The 23,539-nt window shown below is 42.3% G+C and overlaps 1 protein-coding gene across 3 annotated transcripts in view; it reads right to left on the bottom strand.

The window, feature by feature from the left end:
- The window catches only part of SLC12A8 (solute carrier family 12 member 8), a 91,736-nt gene that overhangs the window by 10,089 nt on the left and 58,108 nt on the right, over positions 1-23,539 (bottom strand). For all 3 annotated transcript variants that reach the window (XM_090045969.1, XM_090045972.1, XM_090045971.1), the window contains exons 7-11: positions 15,992-16,079; positions 13,610-13,697; positions 8,148-8,294; positions 2,431-3,118; positions 1,467-1,564 (exon numbers count right to left, since the gene is read on the bottom strand). In XM_090045969.1, coding sequence (XP_089902095.1) covers positions 1,467-1,564; positions 2,431-3,118; positions 8,148-8,294; positions 13,610-13,697; positions 15,992-16,079 — 1,109 coding nt within the window. The remainder of the gene's footprint in view (positions 1-1,466; positions 1,565-2,430; positions 3,119-8,147; positions 8,295-13,609; positions 13,698-15,991; positions 16,080-23,539) is intronic.

The following is a 23,539-nucleotide window of genomic DNA, read 5'->3' as shown; positions in this document are numbered from 1 at the left end:
ATTAATGCTCATAAATAAACTCTGGAGCTTATTGCTCCTGAGTTCTTTGCTCCCATAGGCATGCCGTTTGAATGTGCACCTGGAAGCAAAAAACTCCGGAGGATATTGTTTCAGATTTTATTTGTGCATAGCACATGGAGCCCAGTCAGAGCAGCTGACCAGGATCCACGTACTGTGGAGGGGCTGGCTGAGGCATGAGGTTGCTTCAGCATGTGGGGCTGCCTGTCAGTTAGCTCTGCACTGAAGCACCCAGGGCAACATCTACACATGTGCTACTCTGCATGAAAAAATTCTGCAGCAGGGTAGTACTTGTAAATATTTTTATTAATTTATTAGTTTAAAGCACTCTGATAGGGAAACATATGTAGAAGCCAAGACATTTACTGCACAGTTAATTAGTCAACTGTGCAGTAAACATCTCACGTAGACGTGCCCACATAGTAGTCATCAATAGCTCAATGTGAAATTGGGAGGAGATTTCAAATGGAGTGCCCACGGCATCTGTCCTGGGCCTGGTATTGTTTAATATCCTCATTCATGTTCTTGAAAAATTGGGAAACTAGTCTGAAATAAATCCAATGAAATTCAATAAGGACAAGTTCCGCACAAATACAAAATATGGAGCAACTGCGTAGGCTGCAGCACAGCAGGAAAAGATCTAGAGGCTAGAGTTGAAGTTGAGTATGAATCAATAAATACATTTGCAAAAAAAGCCAACAATATACTGGGGCGTATTAACAGGAGTGTTGCCTGCACCTGAAGGGAAGTGATCTTCCACTTGAGTTCAGTACTGGCGAGGCCACACCTGGAGTACCGAGACCAGTTTTTGGCACCACACTTAAATAGACACAGACCTCTTGGAAAGGGTCCAGTGGAAAGCAACCAAAATAAAGTTAAGGCAGGAAGAATTGGAATTATTTAATCTTGAAATGAGAAGACAGGAGAGGGCAGGGAGTGTTGGCTTTTTATAACATTTTTCAAATACCAAAAAGGTTGCTATAAAGCAACTGTTCTCTATGTCTATGGGGAACAGGACGCAGATTAATGGGTTCTTACTGCAACAAGGGGGATTGAGGTAGGATATTAGGAAGACTATCCTAAAAGCCAAGGTGGATGGACTACATGCCCTCCTGATGAGGATAACAGCAACGACAACCCTGATAGCCCCAGACGACAATCTGAACACGTGCATGCAGCGCAAGTCAATTTTGTTTCCAGGATCTTCCCAGGACAGTGCCACGATGAACTGTGCTATGCTCAGGGTGTGTGGCAAAGCCGCAACGAAACCCAAAAGCTGTTCATTCAAATATCATTTATCTCAGTCCTCCAGTTAAAGCACAGCTTGGTGACTTGGGATGCTGGGTTTGATGTGTTTTATTACACATGTGTTTTATTGCATTGATTTGCGATTTCTTTCCATTTTCTATTATCCTAAAGCACACACACAGAAAAGGAAAGTGACTTACACCAGCCAAAGAAACCCAGCGATTGCAAAGTCTGGAGTAGAAGGACTCGGGCATCCTCTGTATTTCTAGCTCTTGATTTTGTTGCTTTCCGTTTGTATCTGTGGGATGGAATAAAGAACAGAATCCTTGCGGCACAGACCCAGTGTTCAAGCACAGCCAGAAAGAACTAGGTTACTCCAACTTACAACCTTTTTACCTTTTCTATCGCATCTGGTTAAATGAAGACAAAATATAAATCCAAGTTGCATTAAAAACTTTAGTTCTACATCCAGACAGGCTACTGTCTTACCCTGTGACCTTGGACAAGTCATTACCTCTCTGTGCTTTGGTTTCTTCAGACATACAAAGGAGAAAACACTTAACTAGCTCACTAGTGTTTGTGAAGCTTAATGAATCGATGCTCCTAACGCCACCCAGACCCTCAGATGAACAGCTCGAAACAAAGCATTAAATGTCAAGGTCTACAACATAAAAAAACGTAGATGCTTAACTGCCCAGATGACATGATTAATTATGGCTCCCTGCGCAGTGTGGGGATAATTACATTTTGATACACCAGGTTTTACGCTCATATCCCTTTACCCCTTTCCCCCCACCATCCCATCCAGCATCCAGATGAAAACAAACCTTAGGATGTGCTGCAAGATTTTTTAATGTGCAGCGTTAAGAAGGCATTTTCAGAATGAATATACATTAAGCAACCCTACAACTCTATATAAATCTGGCCTGTTTTCTAGCAAATAATCTTCCACAGGCAAATTAGATTGGAACCTCTCCTGTGATTCATTATAATGAACTCTATCCTTACCTATAATAAAAGATATCATCGCTATGAATCACAGAATGACAGCCTCATATAATGCTAGCCTCTAGCATGCTTACAGAAAAGCACCAGCAGGACAGAGATTATTAAGCATTCCCTCGTGAAAACACAGATGTCCGTCTCCGCACTTGTAATCTTTACCTTCCACTTTCTGATTGTGGGGATCCTGCATCTCATTAAAAAGCTCGTCTCCATATTCCATGAGCTCATCATCACGCTTTTGCTTGGGCTCCCGAGCTGGCGACAAACACGGACTCGGTTCGCACGGCTGATCCTGCTCGGCAAAGCTCTGCTGAGGTTCCTCACTCAGCTCCAGTGATTTAGAATCGCAGTCGTGAGCAGGGGAAACATGATGATCAAGATCCAGGAGAAAGCTATCTTGCAACGTTTGTTTTGCTGGTTTCTTTATCTTTTTTGGCTTGACCTTTTGGCTTACATCCTTATCCTTCTCTTCTTCTTCTTTCCGAGTCCCCACGTCTTTATTAAAAGGTTTAAAGAGCTGGTCCATATCTTTTGTGAATTCTAGCAAGGTGCCATCTGTCCTGCTTTGGACTATTCCATCTGACCCATACCTGGAAGGTTTGTTAAATATTAAAGGCTGGGAACAATGGGCGGACCTCAAAGTCTCCTTTTGGGTCCTCCTGGACTTCTGCTGAAGGCTGTAACTCATGGAGACTGAGAAATAGGAATAATCCACAGCAATGTATGTTAACATGAAATTGATGGTGACTATGGGAGCAAGGACGTTCACTTGCCCAACGAAGACAAAAGCCATGGTGATGAGACTCGTTAAGCAAATTGCAGCCACTGGTGTCTTATTAGGTCCTTTCTGTTTGGTAAACCAACAAATGGATTTGAATACATATTCACAGATATCATCAACTTCAAAGTGAAGGTGACACACACAGTCAACCCTGGCAGAGGATTAGCTACAGGTAGGCAATGTTTAGGCAATTTTCTTGGCACCTGGCTAGTCCAGAAACACATGCACAAATATGTAGTCTAGTGGATTAAGCAAAGGCCTAGAATTCAGAAACACTTGAACTTCAATCTGACCTCTGACACTGATTCGCTGTGTGGCCCTGAACAAGCTTCACCTCTCTCATTTTCCTTGTCCATGAAACAGAATGATAATGCAGTGATAACCTCCCACCCAAGTATTAAAAGGATTACTGGATGTTTGGGCACTGATTCAGAGACAAACACTTCTAATTATAGTTAATCATGCCTTTCCAATTGCAGAGCCATGCAAGAAAACACATTGGTACCAATTAAACGACTTGCTGTAGGCTGCTATCTGGAACAAAATCAGAACAAAGGTTTTAACTGTTAGCTGAAGTCAAGCAAGAGTTGGAAGGGTGGATGCCATTTTATACCTGGCCAGGCCTTTGGCCATAGCAATACTACAGGACTCCGCGCTGAGCATTTCTCCCTCCCTGATAAAGTTGCATCTGGGCTAACACTGAGAGGAAAGCAGCAGGCAAGAGGTTAAGCAGTCAAGGATGTTGAAGGGTGTGTTTCAGGAAAAGCAACAAATGATGCCAGGCTGCAGTCAGGAAGGCAGGCGGCCACAAAAAGTAGTACTTTATTCTTTTAATTTGGGGTGCGGTAGGAGGTGGGAAGAGGATGGGATAAAGACACAAAGCAAAGTGCATCCGGGTTGCAAAATAAAGGTCCAAGCTAGCAAGGTTTGAACTTTAATCCCAGGTCTAATGTGCACACCCTTCCACTGTCTTGGACATGTCCTTCAGTATTTCTAGCCCCCTCCATGCCTCTGCAACCCCACTCAAAACTGAAAAAGTCATTGATATGGGCATAATCTGGCCTGCAAAAAGCTCTATTCTGGGTGATTATGTGCAAAATGTAAAGAAACCAGCTCAACTCCTGAGCTTCATCTTCATTAAGAAATTTGTGTTTAAAAACGATCAAGAAAAAGAGTTTGCTGATATGGCGCTACTGGCCGGTACTGATCAGAACAAACACTGAGGAAATCCTTATGGTGTAAGGTTTATCTGTAATTAGACAGACACTGAACGTGACTTGTCGTTGTCCATGCTAACCAGTCAGGCATGGTCCAAAGCACATCTTTGTGGCTGGTTAAAAATCAAATGACATTCCACATGAAGTCCCTAGTGAAGATGTAGCACAGGATGAGTATCTCCTTACATGCAGTCTAGGAAATGACAACCCACAAGGGATAGGGAACCTCACAAGGCTACTTTCTCCATGGGAACCAAACTCAAATTGAAACTGAAGACCTGACGGAAACCCATGACCTCTTGCACGCAAATGAAACTACTCATGATAAAGTCCTTGATGACCTCCTCCCAGAGCCATTACTCTATCCCCTTTCTCCTTGACCTACCAACTACCTTCAACATAATCAACTATGCTCTTCTTCCTGCCTTGGCTTCCAAGACTCTGCCATCCCCTGGATCTCCGCCTACTCCCCTTCACTGCATCACTCACAGGATTCTCCTCGTTCCCTTTCTGGCTTTCTGCAGGGATCCCATCGCTTGACCTTTTGTCTCCTCCCTTCCCCCTACACATCCTCTCTTGATGATCTCACCCACGTAACACAAATTCAGTTATCATTAGGGACTACTGTCATTTGGGCTTCAGGGGATTTCAAAGGAAAGCCTGAAATTTAGCACTGCCCTTGAAGCCTCAGAAAACTAATTTGGCGAGAAATGGCCTAAAACCATTGGGGGGAGGGAGGGCAGGGAAATTTTTAAAAAAAAAAAAGCTTACCAAAGCATGGAGAAGAAAGGCAGCAGAGCCCCAGAAACATTGTGGAAACCCCACATGAGCTTTACTTAGAAATTATTGTTTAATAAGTGGTGAGCTTTACTTTCTTAAAACAGCTGAAGAACAGCCTGTGTGCCGCTGTTCAACAGCCATCAGCCCGAGGCATAGGAGAGCCCACCTTGAAAAATCCCTGAAAATGGCTTTGGTGAACCTGCAGAGAGCCCGCTTTCCCCCCTGCCAGAGCCTGAATTACAGTGGTCCCTAGTTACCATCTTTATGCAGTGGACTCAAAAATCTCTCTCTACTTCTGTATCCTTCTGGAGAAACTAAAATCTCTGCGTATCTTTCTGACATCTCTTTTGGAGGGCCAGCTGTCAGTGCAAGCTAAACGTGGCCGACACAAAGCTCTTAAAGCAGGCTCAACGTGATTGAAACAGAGCTCTTAATTTTCTACTCAGACTGTCCTTGCTACCTTACTGATCAACCCAGATAATGGCCCTCATCTGTCCATCTAAATCTTTCAGATTCTGCCCAAGGGTATGAACATACTGCAGAGTAGTTTAGAGACATCTAAGCTAGTTTTAAAGGAGCTTCAACACAGGCAATTAAACTCTTTAAATGACCTTGTTTAGGTACCAGAAACAGAGCTAGCCCTAGTCATACGGAGCTCTGCATGGGTGAAGAGACTATGACGAGGAAATGAAGCCTCTCTTATCTAATGCTCATACTAATACCTAGGACACTGCTTTGGTGAAGCAAGCACTAAAGCCTGAAAGGAGATATTACAGAAGTTTCATTATCAGAAGAATGGAAATAGCAGAAAAGGAAGAAGAATTATTAGAAGGGTATAGGAGTACAGGAAAAATTAAATTAGTGGGGGGGAAAATGTAGCCAATTTAGCCCAAATGTACAAGGTGCCAAATGGGACTTTGCATGGGAACAGATTTTAGGTTCACAGATGATAGACTATAAAATTTATTAGGATACAGGAGAGTCTGTAAAGGGAGGGAGAGGAAGACTCAGCTGCTGCAACACTGGAAACCAGACTGGACAAGATGCTGTCAAGAACAATATTGCGTTGGCTGAGTGCTGCATGAGATGGCTTAAAAAGTCTTTTTAACTTCCTACTTAATTCCTGTATGATTTGAAAAGACTTCCTGACTATTTTAAATAAAAGAAAAGCAAGGTTTTTTTGGAGGCCTTCAGAAATGTACCTGCAGTACTAGAAACACTACAGCAGACCTGAGGGTGCCTAGTTATGAGTCCGCTAGTGAATCCCATTGCTCATCCTGAATGAAATGCACAAGTGAAAGAGCAAATAGTGAAAAGTAAGTTGTGGTTCTAAACTTCTGACAGTTGCAGCAATTTAATGGGGCATTTTCAAATAGCAATTAGGTGCCTAATTCCTATGGACTTCCAATAAGAGCCAGGTACATACACAGCATTTGCAGCTTGGCAAATCTCTTCTCTGAGACCTTAGTAAGTCAAATGGACTAGGACTCTAAATCATGGAAGAACTGCTTTAATAATATCTTTGAGTACATAAACAAAAAATGAACTAAAGTAAAAGTTTTTAAAAATATGCTGGCATAACTCGGGCTTTTGCCTGTAACTGAAAGCCATGCTGATCACGTGAAGATACCTCTAATGTAGAAGGTACAACACTGCAGTCCATTTGCACCAAAAGTAGCACAAGATATGTCCCTTCAAATATTTTCCATTCTGTAGTTCCTTCTACTGCATGTGACTCTTTGACAAACCCACAAGTGGAAACTATTTCTATTTCCTCCATACTTATTTGTAAGACAAGAGTAATAAGTTCTGGACCTCACATGTTTTTACAACAATATGAGAAAAGCATCTTAAGTACAAAGGAATGGTGTTCTCAGAAAGCATCTTAAATATTAGGAAGACTTACTGGGTTGGGAACAGATGGCAGAGTCTTGGGATGCCTATGGCTTAAGAGTTAAATCTAGAGAAAATAATAATATCTTCCATATCAACAAGGATTTGGCGAACCACAATGATGTTTAAATCATTGTAGTAAAGAACAGGGGTGGAATGCATTAGGGTCAAGTAAATTTATTAACTGCTTGGTCCACGAACCAAATCAAGAGTCACTTCTCAAAGTGATGGGTATAAGGCATGGAGGAAGGATATCTTTCTCGCCTGTTTTTAAAGCACTTCCTCTAGTGGCACTTTGCCAGCGCAAAGGAGTTCATATTGGGAAATTTTATGAGAAGACAGAAGCTATGACCCAATTCTGCAAGGATCCCAAGCACTCATTGGCTTGGAAGGGGTTAGAACGTGCATGAATCCTTTGCTGAATCAAGGTCGTATTCGGCATGACAGAATATTATTTTCAGCATGAAAACATATCTTTGCCATATTAAAATATATATAATGAATAATTACTAATAAAAATTAAAAATAAAAATTATTTTTAAAATAATAATAAAAACGTATATGCTAATAATTAATCAAACGTATTGGCTCATTTAGAGAGGGTAACATAAAAGAAGTGGAACCCAAAGAAAGGCCTGAGGGTAAGGGTCTTTCAAATCAGTTTTCCATGGGCAGGCAAGAGACTGATGGGGGGACAACCGGGGTACTTTTGAGGACATCTCTGAGAGACAGGAGGCAGGGACCACAAAATCAAAGACAGGATCATGAAGTTAGGAAAGAAAGGAGTTACACAGGCTCTTGAAGGCAAGGACAGGGGGCTTCAACTTGATGCCATGAAGAAGAGGTGGTCACTGGAGGGATTCAAAGAGTAGCTGACTGGGCCAGAACAAACCTTATTTTGCATGAACTATGAGGAGCAACATGGATGTTGGGGAAAGCAGAGATGAAAAATTTACAGCAAGCAGATTGAGAGACGGGGGTGACCTGACTGAGGGCTCTTGCTGTGGGTACAGAGAGAACAGTTGCATGATATAGTTTTGACAAAGCAAAATATTTCACTGCTATTTCCATGATCCCCGATAAGCTTAATCACAAGCCCTCCCCACCCAGTATTTAATGACCATATATCAGCCATAACAGATGTAGTGAGGACATTGTTTTGGTGTACAGGACATGCAGCTAATTCTGTATCACTGCTCACTAACCCCGTGTCCAAGAAATGCGAGGATAGGTATCACTTTTTCCTGGGCGATGCACTGCAGAATTCGGGGTGCTCCATACAGACCGCCCATGCAGGATGCTAAGGATGAGATATACAACCCCAGCAAAAACAAGAAACCCACCAGGGACACCTGAAAAAGGCAAAGAGAAAACTTTTGTTTTTGTTTTGTTTTTAACAAAGAATTTAACAACGATTTTTAACACAGGATTGTTCAAGATAATGAACTGAACCAATTTTGTAAGTCTATGCAATTTTAACAGACCCAGCTGTTAGAAAGCAGCAACACAACATGCTCTGAATTGTGAGTGTAAACCAATAATACAGTAAAATGATCCTGTAACAGCAATTCAATGTTGAACACGCTGTACTGACTGGGAGCTAGTTGATAAGCTCACATCCAGAAAGCTGTGCCACTTGGAGCAGCGAAAAGGCAGATATTAAGTTCCGCTTAAGTAACTGGAAGTGAGTTTATTTCAGGAGAGCACACTTATATACAGAGAGCATTGTACAGGAAAAACTGCACAGCGCTCTAACCATCCAAAACAGGAAGACAAAGACAAACCCTTTGGTCCCATAGGGAAAAACTGATAGTGAAAAAAATCCACATTTAAACCAATTCAGTGCTGCCATTTCAATAAATGAGATCTCAAAAATATGTTCCAAGGGATGTAATACTATGACAATATTTTCCTGTCTTAAATATGAAAGTAATTTCCTTAAGTGAAAAGAACATAAAGCATAAAAACCCTTAAAGCGAAAGTACTTAACTGGGAATATTATTGTATTTAAAACCTGCCAGTCTGCCATTATCCCAATTCCAATGCTCATACATATCTGTCGCTGAAGCAGAGACATCTTTTAGTCCTACTATTTTGTAGTATGGTAACACAAGAGACCCCAGCTGAGACAGGATCCCAGTCTTGTAACACTTTATAAGCCTGTGTTAAAAGGGCACAAAAACACTCCAGCCAACTCCACGGCACAATTTTTCTCTATGATTTAATTACACAAATTACCTGTGCAGATATTGTGCCTTGCAAGAAAGACTAGACACAGCCGTTGTGAGCCTGCACAGAATAAAGTTCTGGTTATCCAGAAACATGCTGACAGTCAGAGGATGGATGGGCTTGTGGTTAGCACATGCAAAAGGGAAACAGAAAGGTTTTCATTTCTCTCTGGAAAAATGTGTCAAGCCCATTGTCAGTATTTTTCAACATACAAGTTAAGGGTTTATCAAATCTTAATGATGGACTACAAAGCAAGAGGAAATGGTGTTTGCCCTTTCCTGTACCTCTGTGATATATGGAGATGGTTTCAAATGTCTTTTCCATGAGATTTTTCCGTATGCTGTGGGCGGGAGGGTTTTGCATGTGAAAATATCAGGGATATCCACCTTTTCCCTGTCTTTGATGGAGGACCTTGGCAAAACCTTTGGGGCATTTGAACAATGTCATCTCAAGACACTGGAGCTACAAATTTCCTTCCCTCAAAATTGGATAGAAATAAGATGTTGGGTCTTAAATTTCTACAGTGACAAGGACGAGAAAGAATGTGTGTAGGCTGAAGAGCCGGCTTAGTGCTTGCTGAGGGCTGATATCACTATGTCTGTATTCAGCTTCTTATCCCCATGATAGCCGAACCCTCGAGAAATTCCACGACTTATGGAAAAATGGCATGTTGTTAGCACATGAGACCTAATGAGAACCAAGGACAGAGCCATGACATTTTGCTGTAGGATTGCAAAGCCACCCTGTGCTCCATGGAGAAAGGCCAATAGGTTGTGTCCAGTGAAAAATGACAACAGCTAACTGGATGAGTACAGTCCTAATCAGGCCAGTGTGAAGCTAATGGAAAAAAGCTCAGAAGTCACTGTTATGTGCTTAAGCAGAGGTGTCAAACTCATCCAGCCCCAGGTATAAGCTATGGTGGGGTCAACATCCCTGTATTGGAGAAAGGATTCACTCAACTTCACAGACACTCAGATACAGCCTAGACATCCAAAGGGTCCAAAAGCCATGCAAAGCAAGGGGGTTCATGGTGAACCCCAAAAACAATGATCAAAATGTCAAGGCTAAGATGCGGGTGGTCCTAGAGAGATTTTGGTCTTCACATACTGCTTCTTCCAAGCAGCTGCTTTTGATTTTATTCCAACGTCCACATGAAAGTCTCATTGCCTCTGAGGCTCACCGAGCAACTCCCCCAGCTTCACCGACACATGAATCAGCCATGCTGTAGGACAGCGAGACGGACCTCACAAGCTGCCAGTCCGATTTGACAAAACCTGCCTTCCACTGTCACTCCTAGTCAGCACGTTGGCTTCTACCTGGGCAAGTCCATCAGACAGAAAGTAAAATCAATGGGAACATTTCTGACACACAGATCCATCTTAGGCCCACACACACTCACATGCAGCACCCTGGACAAATTAATCCGCTGCAACAAGACCACAGCAGTTCCCAGCTGGCATCTCAGGCAGCTCTATGCCCAGTGCTTGAGCTTAATAAACAGGGCCCTTTCCATGTGCTTGAAGACTGTCTGCACAGGAATAAGCCATGAACCAAGAGCCACAAAGTGCTGGATTAATGGTCTCTTTCTACCCCGGATTTTGAATAGCATTGTCCTCCAGCTATTTTCTGCAGGACCATTCACCTTGCAGCCACCATCCTTCTTGCTAATAATCACCAGTTCTTAATCAACTACAGAGGTTACATGTCACTACTTCTCCTCTGTCTCCCAGACTATTCAGCATACCCAACCACTTCACTATGCATCCCTTTCACGTGAAGTAGGGAAATGCACTGTTTTAAACTCACCTGGCTTAGTGGGACTGATGCAAAACAAGCAACCCACATCCCCTCAAGGAGACAACAGGCAATGCTTACCCTGATGTAAGGATCTTGAGCCCAACACCAGATGCACCTCGTTATTAGGATATTCTCAGACTTGAAAGGAAGGGGATTTCCAGAGCACCACTGAATTTGAGGACCCTGAACTACCGAGGTTGGATGGAGGTGAAAATAGGTTGAGAACTGCCTGAATTGCAGAGTTTGGTGGCCAGAGATGGGGTTATTTCCAAAATGGGGGGCGGTCAAAACAGCAGGTCGTATCAGAGCTTGTCTGGGCATCTTGAGATGCATCTGCAAGTAGCAGGTATCCCAGGCTATTTCTTTATAATACTTGTCTTCCAAGAAACGAATCCCAAATCTGTCCATCAGCCTAAGGCACTTACATTGGCCCCTATTATAGTATAGGAGGTGCTTCTCAGTGTTACATTTATTTATCTTTCCAACAGCTCAGCGGGGTAAAGAAATGTTATCCTCATTTTCTACATGGGAGCAGGATCTAAAGCGACTTGCACAAGTTCACATGGGAAGCCTGTGGCAGAACAAGGAGCTGGACCCAGGTCTCCTGAATCCCAGGCTATCTAACCCACGTGACCATCTTTCATCTCAGAAGCAACAAATTTAAATACATACAGTATATGCCTCAGATTAGTGAGCATTTATTCCCGAGGTTGTAAATGTCAGCCGGTACAATGCCTAATGAGCAGGGACATTTACATTTTTTAAAAAGAAACCTGAAGACACATCAGCCTTTTTCTTGTTTATGAAAGCAGCTTGCAGCATAAAGGAGACCGGACCAAAAATATGCAGTTCATGGCATTTGGAGCAGTCATGTAAAATGTGTGTGCTTTGAAAACTCAGACCTCCTCTCTTTTATTCACATACACACCATCCTTATCCCAAGAATATGCACTAAGTTGCAGATGGACAAAGCTTAAGAGAAACAAATAAGTCAGCATCGGTTTTCATTATGGAAACAACCAGTCCCTGTCGATTTGGGAATGCTATAAACAGAAAGAACAATATATTGGTCCTATTTTTAAAAAAAAATACTTAAGACAAACAATTGATTGTGTCAAGCTTTGCATAACATTTCAGTCACCCAAAATGCTTGCATTTAAATGTACTACTTGACATTCCACTCAGGGCTAAGGGGAAAAGGTCTTTTCATAGAGCCTGGCAAAAGTTTAAAGAGCACAAATACTTCACAAGAATTTGGCACGTCAAGCCCATTAAATCACCTTTGAAATGAAATTACTTGGTATCCTATTTTGCATGCTTAAAATGTCAGCACGTATATATTCTAGGAAGAAAAACAGCCATTCCTGTCAGAAATGGACAGTTTGCACTTTTTGATTTGTGATAATTCTCCCTCTGCAGAAGACCAGTAAAACAACACGCTACTTATAGTAATTGTAACAAGCTGTGCTTTGATATATCTTTTGTCCTTTCAGTTCATAGTGCATAAGGGGGAAAGAAGATTGAGATTGTTTTTCATATTTCTTATTTCTTTATGATGTATGCTTATGGCTTCAAACTCTTTTCCACGGATATTTTTTCTGCTTCCTTTTCTCAGGTTAGCAAAATTACATTTCTCCTTTTCTACTTGTTCATTAAAAGTATCAGTTAGTTAGTGCTTTTCATGTACAAAAAGACTGTCACATTTCTACAAAAAAGGTAGTGAATTAAACTGGCAAATGTACAATCATTCTGCTTCCTCCCTGAAATGTGATTATGATTTCTGACTTAGATAAGTACTATAAAACCACTTTAACACTAGTATTTCAGAATAAAATCTGAAATATTTTTTTTCATAACACATTACAGGAAAAAATCTAGGGCTACATTCCCCTGGTGGGAAAATGAGACAGGAGATGTGTTCAAACAGATATGACAGGTTACAATTTAGTTAAGAGAGATTAAATAAATGTAAAGCACATCTAACTAATTTAATACAATTAAACATTGTCAAATTACAGTGAGCATATCATGTTGGAGAAAGCATGATATTATGATATTAGCTACTTTGTGGAGAAGTATTTTACTTCCATTTAATATTAGACAGAGAAACACGCTGTTTTATTTTATTTTTTTTAAAAAGAGCTTCAATGACAAGGTCCATTGAACAGAAGAACACTACAAATCTACTTCAGTGTGGAACATCAAGCATTTAATAATAATCCTTTTACTTGCGTTGCAATTGCGCTGCACTAGACATGAAAATGTAAGCTTCATTCAACTTAGTAAAGATGAGCAATGTGATTTTTAGAGACTTCAATTTGCTTTATGTTTCCACTGATGAAACCACATACTCTGAATACAGTACAGCATTTGTCAAAAGCAGTATTATTATATTTTGGTTCTTAAAGAGATAGTGATGGGATTATGCCAGATTCAATCTTAATGGGCATGACAGAAAATACAAGATATTCCTATCAATCATGCAGAGGAAGCTTAGGATGAGATTTTTCAAAGGAGTCTATGATACTGAAATCCCAGTGAATGTCAATCTAAATCCCTTGGACTTCAAAACCAGCTTTAAATAATACAATGTGGACCATTTCTATAATGGACTGAGTTATTTTAAAATTTGAAGAGGTACCTTTTCTGCAATCATGAAGTCATAGCGGAGTGACTCCCGGGTACAAATGGCTCCCAGCAGGAAGACAAAGACCATATACAGAAACCACCTACAAATAACAAGAAGAGATAATTTGTTCCCCAGGGGAGGAGACCATCAAGTGTTTTTACTGTTATCAATGTCTGAAGAGATTCAGGTACTTACAGTGTGAACAAGTAACACGTGCATTATCTGTGGTGCCTCCCTGTTCTAAATTTAAGGTCTATCTTAGTAACTTGGTCTATGTGGAAAGACAAACCAGAAAGATATGAGCCATAACCACCAAATTTGTCATTTTGGATGCCAACTCACATGCTTTTGCTTTAAGCAAAATGGTTAAGCACATGTTTTGGTACAAGTACACCAGCAGCCCCACTGATGTCTGCATGGACTACCTGCATACTTTGTCTTAAGCATTTGATACAGAGCAACACTTTAAAACGGCATTTTAGGAAGATGCAGATTCAAATGAGATCTTAGAGGGATTCTCAAAAACTATTTAACTCCCATTGTGTTTTTACCTGGAAGCAATGTTGCCTAGTGGATAAAGCATCAATTTCCGACCTAGGACCTCTCAGGTCCATTCCTGCTCTGCCACTACCTTGGACCTTCCTTCTGCCTAACTTCATGCTAAGACAGCTAACCACCTTTGTACCTTAAACTTGGTCAAGTCACTTGGCCTCTCTTTATCTCTATTTTTTTTTGACAGATGGAAAAACTAAGAGAAAAGGCAAAGCTAAAGATCCCCTCAAGGTCCCCTTAATCGTCTCAAGCCTGGGTCAGGGTGATTAAGGCAGACCAGCTTCTACAGCCAGTGGCCTGAATGATCAGATACCCAATTAAAGCTGGATTCATTGGGGGCAGCCATCAGCATTAGCCTGGAGCAGGGCTCAAACTTGAGCCTCTGGAGCCTTAGCAAGATGTTTTCACCACTCTGCCACCACATACGAACCTAGACTCATAGAAAATGAGGGTTGGAAGGGACCTCAGGAGGTCCCATCTAGTCCAACTCCCTGCTCAACGCAAAACCATCCACAATTAGATCATCCCAGACAACGCTTTGTCTAGCCGGGTCTTAAAAACCTCCAAGGACAGTTTTTAGGGTCCTTCTCCATCTGTAGAATGGGGATTTTCCTACTCTGTAGAGAAAGCATGTTGAGAGCTATGGATGAACAGCAGCAGATAAGACCCTGGAAATAATCTAAGCAAAAATATAAAGACACCTTGTATTTTTGTGAAATATTGGACAAATAGCTTCAGAAATAAATATTTGATGGGAAACATACCACAAATTGAGAGCTTCTTTCCTATACTTCTTTAAAACTTGCCACTTTGAATGTCTGTAAGAAAGTAGCCTGAGCACCCTGTTTATAATATTACACAAGACTAGAGTCGTTTATCATGGCCTTCCCATACATATTGCTAGATATGCATACAAGAGGAGAGATGTAGCTTCCACTGGTCAGCTACATCTTGCTGTACATATGTAAGAGTGGATGGATTGGCAGGGAACTGATAAAGAGTCTTGGCTTCACCGCCCATCACATGCCAGTTTGAATAGCAGCACCAGTTCTCCGGGTACCACCCAGTACAGCATCTCAGTGACACTATCAACCTCTCAGTCCTCCTCAAGGGACACCCCAGCAACTACTACAGCTTACACACAACTCTAGCATTCCTTTAGCTATACAGGGATAATATTTAGATGTTCTTATATAAGGGTTACTTTCAGTACTGGGTAACAAGCAATGCAAAGTCTTCAAAATGTGATCATCATCCCACTGAGAACACTGGACACCTCTGTTACTGTTTATTGTCAAACACTGTTAAAAAAACTCTCTTGCACTACCACACAAATACTAATACGTGCTGATCAAGTTTCAAAACCTCATATACAGAGCCAAAATGACTTTCATTTGCTATCAAATGGGTTTTTTGCATCTTAGTCATGCCTCCTAAAAGCATACCCGAAAAAATGAACTACATCAGGTAATACAGTAAAAGACTCAATTTGTTCCTTTATAAGACTTGTAATTTTTTTTTTTTTTAGAAAGCAACCAATAATTCTGAATTCTATCCTGCTGCAGCCTGATTTCAGCAGTCTAACAATACCGGAGTTAATACGCTCCGTATTATGGAGAGATGTTGAGGGGAAAGGAAGAATTGATTTTATCTGCTTTAATGAATTTCTTCACTAAGCCATCCAGAGTAGGAGGTGGTAATGGATGATAATTTGAACAAGAGCCAGACTTTAATTTTCCAGATGGCTGAGTAATAAAAGGTTGATTGGAATATGAAGAGGATTGGTCACATCCAAGGCATGCAATAAACAGAAAGTAAATTCTTCCTGTTCTAGAGACTTACGAGGTGCCTATAGCAGCCAAAGACCCTAATGGGATGTTGGTAGCAGGCTTCTGGAGATCTCCGCTCATATTGAATCCAGCCATGACGCCTGTATTTGGTAGACAAAAATAAACACAATCTAGAGTTAAACCCTTTACTGTTTGCTGCAGAGCTGTAGCTATATCGTTCCACTTCACTCTTGCAAGCACTAAGATCAGCCCCATATCCATATAGCTTGGTAAGGAACAATTCATGTATCTAATAGCAACAAGCTACCAATAACAAGCCCACAAAGAGTACTTTGTTCAGACTGGACAATGACACAAGAAAAAAGCATGGATTTAAACAAAAACGTCTTATCTTAATACAAACATCACAGAAAACAGTGTTGGTCAATTGTCAATAGAAAAGTGCTGCCATTCAACCCAGCAGTCCATTCAACAGGCCACATTGCCCAACTCTGACACATGTAGTTAGACTCAAATATATTACAGGACCTTACATTCATGAGAGACAATCTTTATTATAAAATGACTTGTACTGTCAAGTGTCTAACAACTATCGCACATGCATTTAACAGGCAAAGAATAATAATACTTTGCATGTACACAAGCATCTTCCATCTAAGGATCTGCTTTATAGGCATTAGTTAAAGCTCACAACACCCCTGTGAAGTGGGTTTTATCTCTGCTTTCCAGATAGGGAAATAGAAATACTGAGAGAGTGAGTAATATGCCTGAAGTCACAGAGAAATCACAGTAATACGGGGAACAAACTAACTACCAGACTGTCTGTGATTACAACTGTGCGGTGCCACTAGTGTTTAAAAGGCTACTAGGGGCCAGGACCTGCATGAGCACATGGTAAAAGACAGTAGTTTCTGCTCAAAAAACTTACAACCTAAGTAGACAAGACAACAGAAGGATAAAGAAAAGGAGCATTAGTCCCATTCCCTCAGGGGTTAGACTGACTCCTTCAAACACAAGTATTCATGATCATGAGGCCAGTCAATAGTGCCTATGGGCCAGACGGTGAGGACCAAGGCTGAGATCACTGCAGAATAACAATGAAGATGAATGTGCCGACTCCACAATACTAATAGTTTGTCAGCCTGGAAGTAAGTTACCAAAAAATGTCCTGCCATTCAACTGCAAAGCCAGCCGGGCGTTCGTTGTTTTAATGCTGCACAAGAATGATGACGTCAGACTTTGGAATTGCAAATGAATGACTACAGGCACCAATTCAGCAAGTGTTTACGGCATTTTAAGGCTCTACAATGAAATGGTTGCCACACGTGTGGATTTCTTCCTGAGCCCAGGAAGCAGCAAATAAATCTCACAATAAATGAGTGCTATTTGCTGTAGTATTTCTTCCTATTTCAGTAGAATATAGACTCCAAAGGCTCTGAATGGCAATGGACTAAGCACCAAAAGGGAGGGAGGAAGAATATTCTCATGGTTGGGAAGATAACCCAGAACTCTGAAACAGAGGTTCAATTCCCTGCTATATCACAGACTTCCTCTGCGCAGCCTTGGGCAAGTAATTTCACCTCTCGGTGCTGCACTTCATCTGTTAAACAGTAACATGAGCCCTGCCAGGCCCAGATCAATTCCCACCACAGCCAAACTCTCGAAACAAAGGGCTAACTTCCAAGTAAAGTAGCCAGGATCCAAATTGTCTTTGAATCTCAAACCCTGGAAAACTCAAAAGTTTTAACAATCCCAGTCAATAACCTGAGTTGCTCCTGAAACAGAGAGGAATGCAGTACAGCCTTTGGAGCACCAGTGCGACATGGTGCTTGAGACCCATCATACTGAGCGTACTGTACCACGCGCAGCTTCCAAATGCTGTTCACACATAGTGCCCTGTCGGCAGCACGACAGGAAGCACTCTAGAAGTGACACAAGTCATGGACAACAGAAGCAAAAGAATCTAATCACACAGAAAATCACAAATGTCAAACTAGATGATGATATAAAAGGTCCCGAAGTGACTGATGCCACTTGACAGGCCAGAAGCAATCCAAGATTATTATCGCCCTGACTTCCTACAAGATGAGCAAACTGCTATTATGGAGCAGACACCAACCTAATGTATTTTCTGGCCGAATTCTCTAAACATCTGGCATTGTCCCTAAATCCTCAAGGCTGAATCTGAGTCATGCCTGTGTCATTCAAGTTCTTACCTCAGCAAGGCACTAGGGATAAACAAAAATGGTGTTTTCTGGATTTGATGAGAAAGACAAAGACCTGCAAGCCGTGTGCATCCATAGCACATGGCCCAACACCAACTCCTTGCCTCCCCTCGCACTGGGTCACATTCAGATGAAACAAAAGGAAAGGCCAGACAAATCCCTGCTGAAACTCATGAGAGAGAAATTACCTAACACTCTGGGAGGCAGAAAAGAACTTCTCAAGGGCGAATCCTATCCTGTCTCTTGCCAATCTCGCTGGTGAACTGGACAAAATCTCCCAGTCAATAATGTCAAAGGCTGCTGAAAGATCTGGGAGAATCAACACAGGTGACCAGAAACCAAGGCAGTCTCATCTGTACCAAAAATAGGCTTCAGATCTTACTAAAAAGAGGAACCAGGTGATTCAGATAATGCCAAAATTGCTCTGCAGTTTCATTCTCCCTCATATCATCCCAGAGGGTGCGTCATAGGGTAATGACTGGCAAAGATCAGTGTCAAGAAGGGCTATCTTGAGCAGATACAATCACTCATCTTATAATGAAGGAGCCACCTGTGTTTTTGGAGATAATGTTAACAAAATCAGCTGATGAGACCTGTCACCTTCCTCCTAAGAGAAGTAGCTAGCTATGTTAGTCTGAAGGTGGGGCTGATTTGTACCTTATAGACTAAATCAGAAAGCTTTTGTAAGCCACAGCTTACTTCATACAAAGTAAAGATGGGTCTGACTTTCAGGCAGCAGGGGGAAACTCTTCCAGCAACTCCAGCTCCTCAGTAAGAAAAAGTGGCCAAAAAAATTCTACTAATTAAAAGAAGTTGGGACCTTTCTCTCCTGCAGACACAGACCTACCTCCACGGAAGAAACCGATCCCCTTCAAATTTGAACAATCCTATCTGCAAAGTGCTCAGGGGAGAGAATTACCCACCTCCCTGTTTCAGTGAGATAGCAGCCTGGATTTTCCAAGCTGGCTATTATCTCACATGGCAGCAGATAATGACAAAGCCGCTGGACAAGGCAGGATAAAACCGCGGTCAAATCAGCCAGGAAACCAAAGGAGCATGGAGACAGCCTGTACATCACAGCTCCTCCCACTGTAATCCTATCCTGGGAACTATTCAGAGGACAAATGCATTCCAACTTTGGCAGGAGAGGACCACTTACATGGTAGATCAGACACAATATAAACCACAGATGGATGCAGGTTTCAAACTTCACCATGTGAGGTCTTGGACAGTGGACCTTATTATGTGAAATACATTTTTGCAATCACTAATATGCTACATTACTGAATAATGAGCAAAGGCCTTTTGCCACACTTGGAAGAGGAGGAATGGAAAGTCTCAGATTAAGAACTGTAGCTCATTTAAAAAAAGGGACCAAATTCTCTGCTGCTATCTGCTGGCACCTCTCCATAGACTTCAATGGAGCTGGGCCAGCTTACATCACCAGATAGCTTATCTCAAGATCTTTAAACCTCTTTTCTGTCGTTTTGAAAGCACCAAGCATGGCATACACTTCAAACATGTTTTCAGTGCAAAGGCATTTTCCACTAAAAATCCCTTCAAATGCTATCTTGCTTTTATGGGTAGTACAATGCAGTGTGCATTGTAAGATGCATCTTTATTAAAAGGAAAACCTTCAGGGCCCAGTTGAAATGTAATAAATTCTTCGCACAACAGCAGCTTAGGATCTCATATTCAGAAATGTACCAACAACAGTATGTGCTGGTAGTTGCCATGATGCAAACAGCAGCATGCGCAGTATGTGTTTGTGTGCACACGTGCATGCACACACATACAAGTACCTTGACCCCTTGTAGATGCAAATTTTCAGTTAGCTGATCATTTGCACATCTAAGCATGAAAGTCAAGAATGCATCTGCACGTGTACTTTTCAAAAGCTGCCTATTTCTGCTTGGGCTCCCCACATTTTTTTTTCTCATCTAGAGCCATTAAATTAGCCTTTATGACATAATCGAGTAAATCTGCATCTTCCATTCCCATAACCTTATGTGAGAGCCAGCCGCATATATATTTTTTGGATCACAGACCTCCTCTTTTTTATTACATTACAAAAACTGGGGGAACAAAGCCAGCTGAACTGTATTTCCATCTGCAATGCTAAAAATGGCTATTACATGGAAAGAAATAGGCTCCAATTGTGCTCACTGCTACCCAGCTGTAAAACTGGAATAACTCCACTCACGAAGTTATAACTGGAGTTGTATCAGTGAAAATACAGAAAAACAGAGAAGAGCAAATGACCCTTGGCCATTTAAAAAAAACAACAATTTCCCTAGAAAGTGTAAGTTACTAATCTTCACCCAGACACTGATTAGGTCACAGATCTGTTGGGAAAGAGCTATGCATAAGCAAGAAAAAGGACTCTGGTCCTCCCACCATTTAATCTAATTTCCCTCTGCAGTGAACCTTGTCGCAAGGCGGTCTTACTTATTGATTTTAGAGAACTTCCTCCCAAAGGAAACTGGACTAAATGGTGCACCCTACTACCTGATACGCAGTTGTGGTTACTAAGCCTGTAACAGTTATTACATTTTGGTTTTGGTTTTTTGTGGGTTTTTTTGTTTTGTTTTGTTTGTTTGTTTGTTTTTGGGGGAGGCGCAAATTAGAAACAATTGCAAAGATAGTTAAAAAAAGAACCGCTATTAAATTTTTTCTTTCCTCCTGGAATACATCCTGGAGTCTCTTGGAAGGTGGTGGGGAAGAAAGGGAGATCTGGGAAACAGAGCTTCTTCCTTCATCTGAAGCTACACTGCATTGCACATCATATCCTCTTTAACAATATTTGTATTGACTCACTCAGAAAACCTTTCCTGCCAGGTACAGTTTTCCCACAGGTAATGATAAAATGTGATGGCATTTCACAGGCTGTGGATCTCGGTTCTCAATGTGCCCTACTCCTTCTACAGGCTGCTCTCCAGCCTGTACACTAATATGATCCCATCCCTCTGCAGATGGTGTCCTGCACCAGATGTACCAGTCTTCACATGAGAAACCCACAGTAATCCTTTCCAGCCTGCTACGATTGTGACCACCTCAGAGTACTGCTGCCTGCCAAAGTTCAACCTCTGCTGCTGAAATATCATCCAGACTTCCAAGGCATTGGGAGGCAGAATCTAAACTGCATCTGTACTTCAGCCACAAGTAGAAGCACTTCAGCTAATGGATCCATGACTTGTCTACGTTGGGACAGGCAGAGGTAATGAGCACTGCTGCTGAGTGGGATGGCTAGCCACGCCAGGGTCCAGAAAGGAGAGAGAAGTTCTCTCATCCACAGTGCAAAGAAAACAGTTTCAGTCCAGTGAATGCAGTGCCACATTGAGAAGCCCTGGATTCGTTCCCCACAATCCTAGTACCAAATCCATGTAGTCCCAGTGGCAATGTGGACAAAGAGATAAGGAGCATGAAGCACATCCTATCCTGCAGTGTGGCTGCTCGGAGATGGGGCTGGCTAACCTATACTTGCATGCCCTTGAGCTAAGACGTGCATTGCAGCATAAATGCTTACCTTGGCACGGGCCTGGGATTCTGGATACATCCACAGAACCATAGAAAATGAGGACTGAAGGGACCTCAGGAGGTCACATCTAGTCCAACCCCTGCTCAAAGCAGGGCCAGCCCAACTAGATCATCCCAGCCAAGGCTTTTTCTAGCCAGGTTTTGAAAACCTCCAAGGATGGAGCTTTCACCACTTTTCTGGGTAACCTGTTTTATTACCGTCATAGTGAGAAAATTCTCCCTAACATCTAACTTAAACATCCTTTCCTGCAATTCGAGACCATTGCTCCTTGTTCTGTCATCTGCCACCACTCAGAACAGTCCAGCTCCATCCTATTTTGAACCCCCTTCAGGTAGTGGCTTGTATGCAACTTATTGTCCACTGTAACCCCCAGGTCCTTTTTTGCAGAGCTGTTGCCCTGCCAGTCAATCCCCAGCCTGTACTGGTGCATGGGATTGTTCTGTCCTAAGTGCAGGACTTTGCATTTGTCTTTGCTGAACCCCATGAGATTTCTTCTGGCCCAATCCTCCAATTTGTCTAGGTCCCTCTGAATCCTAGCCCTACTCTCTAACATATCTACTACTCCCCCCACATTGGTGCCATCTGCAAACTTGCTGAGGGTCCACTCTATGCCATCTTCCAGCTCACTGATGAAGACATTGAACAAAACTGGCCCCAGGACTGAACCTTGGGGCACTCCACTTGATACCACCTGCCAACTAGCCACTGAGCTATCGATTACTATTCTCTGAGTCTGATGCTCCAGCCAGTTTTCTATCCACCTTACAGTCCATTCATCCGGCCTGTACTTCTTTAGCTTGCCTGTGCGAATGTTGCGGGAGACCACATCAAAGGCCTTGCTAAAACCAAAGATAGACCACATCCACCCATCTCCCTGCACCTACAGAGCCAGACATCTCATCATAGAAGGCAATCAGCTTCATCAGGCATGGCTTGCCCTTGGTGAATCCATGCTGACTTTTCCTAATAACCTTTTTCTCCTCCATATGCTTACAAATGGATTCCTTGAGGATCTGCTCCATGATTTTTTTCCAGGGACTGAAGTGAGGCTGACTGATCTGTTGTTCCCTGCATCCTTCTTTTTTTCCCCTTTCTTAAATAGGAACACTATGTTTGCCCTTTCTCAGGGCCTCCCCTGATTGCCATGAGTTTTCAAAGAAGATGGCCAATGGCTCTGCAAGCACATCAGCCAACTCCCTCAGCACCCGAGTGCATCCCATCCAGTCCCATGGACTTATACACATCCGCCCTTACTAGGCAGTCCCCTAACCTGTTCTTTCACCACTGAGGGCTGCTCACCTGCTCCCCAAACTGTGCTGCACGGTGCAATGGTCTGGGAGCTGCCCTCACCTGTGGAGACTGAGGGAAAAAAAGGCATTGAGCACTTCAGCCTTTTCTGCATCCTCTGTCACAAGGGTGCCTTCCCATTCAGTAAGGGACTCGCACTTTCCCTGATCCTCCTCTTGCTACTGACATACTTGTGAAACTCTTCTTGTTACCCTTCACGTCCCTTGCTAGCTGTAACTCCAACTGTGCTTTGACCTTCCTGACTTCATCCTTGCATGCCCGAGCAATGCTCTTTTATTGTTCCCTAGTTATTTGTCCAAGTTTCCACTTCTTATAAGCTTCTTTTTTGTGATTTAGTTTCTGAAGAGTTCCCTGCTAAGCCAAGCTGGTCTTCTGCCATACTTGCCAGTCTTCCTGTGCAACGGGATGGTTTGTTCCTGTCCTCCCAGTAAGGGTTCTTCTTTAAGGTCCAGCCAGCTCTCCTGGACCCCTCTCCCCCTCAGCCTGGCATTCCAGGGGACCCTGCCCATGAGCAAGGTCTAGTCTGTTT

This window comes from Crocodylus siamensis, chromosome 4 (assembly GCF_052110815.1).
Source record: "Crocodylus siamensis isolate JL-2025a chromosome 4, ASM5211081v1, whole genome shotgun sequence".
NCBI classification, from domain to species: domain Eukaryota; kingdom Metazoa; phylum Chordata; order Crocodylia; family Crocodylidae; genus Crocodylus; species Crocodylus siamensis.
This window is presented reverse-complemented; position numbering and strand designations above follow the sequence as displayed.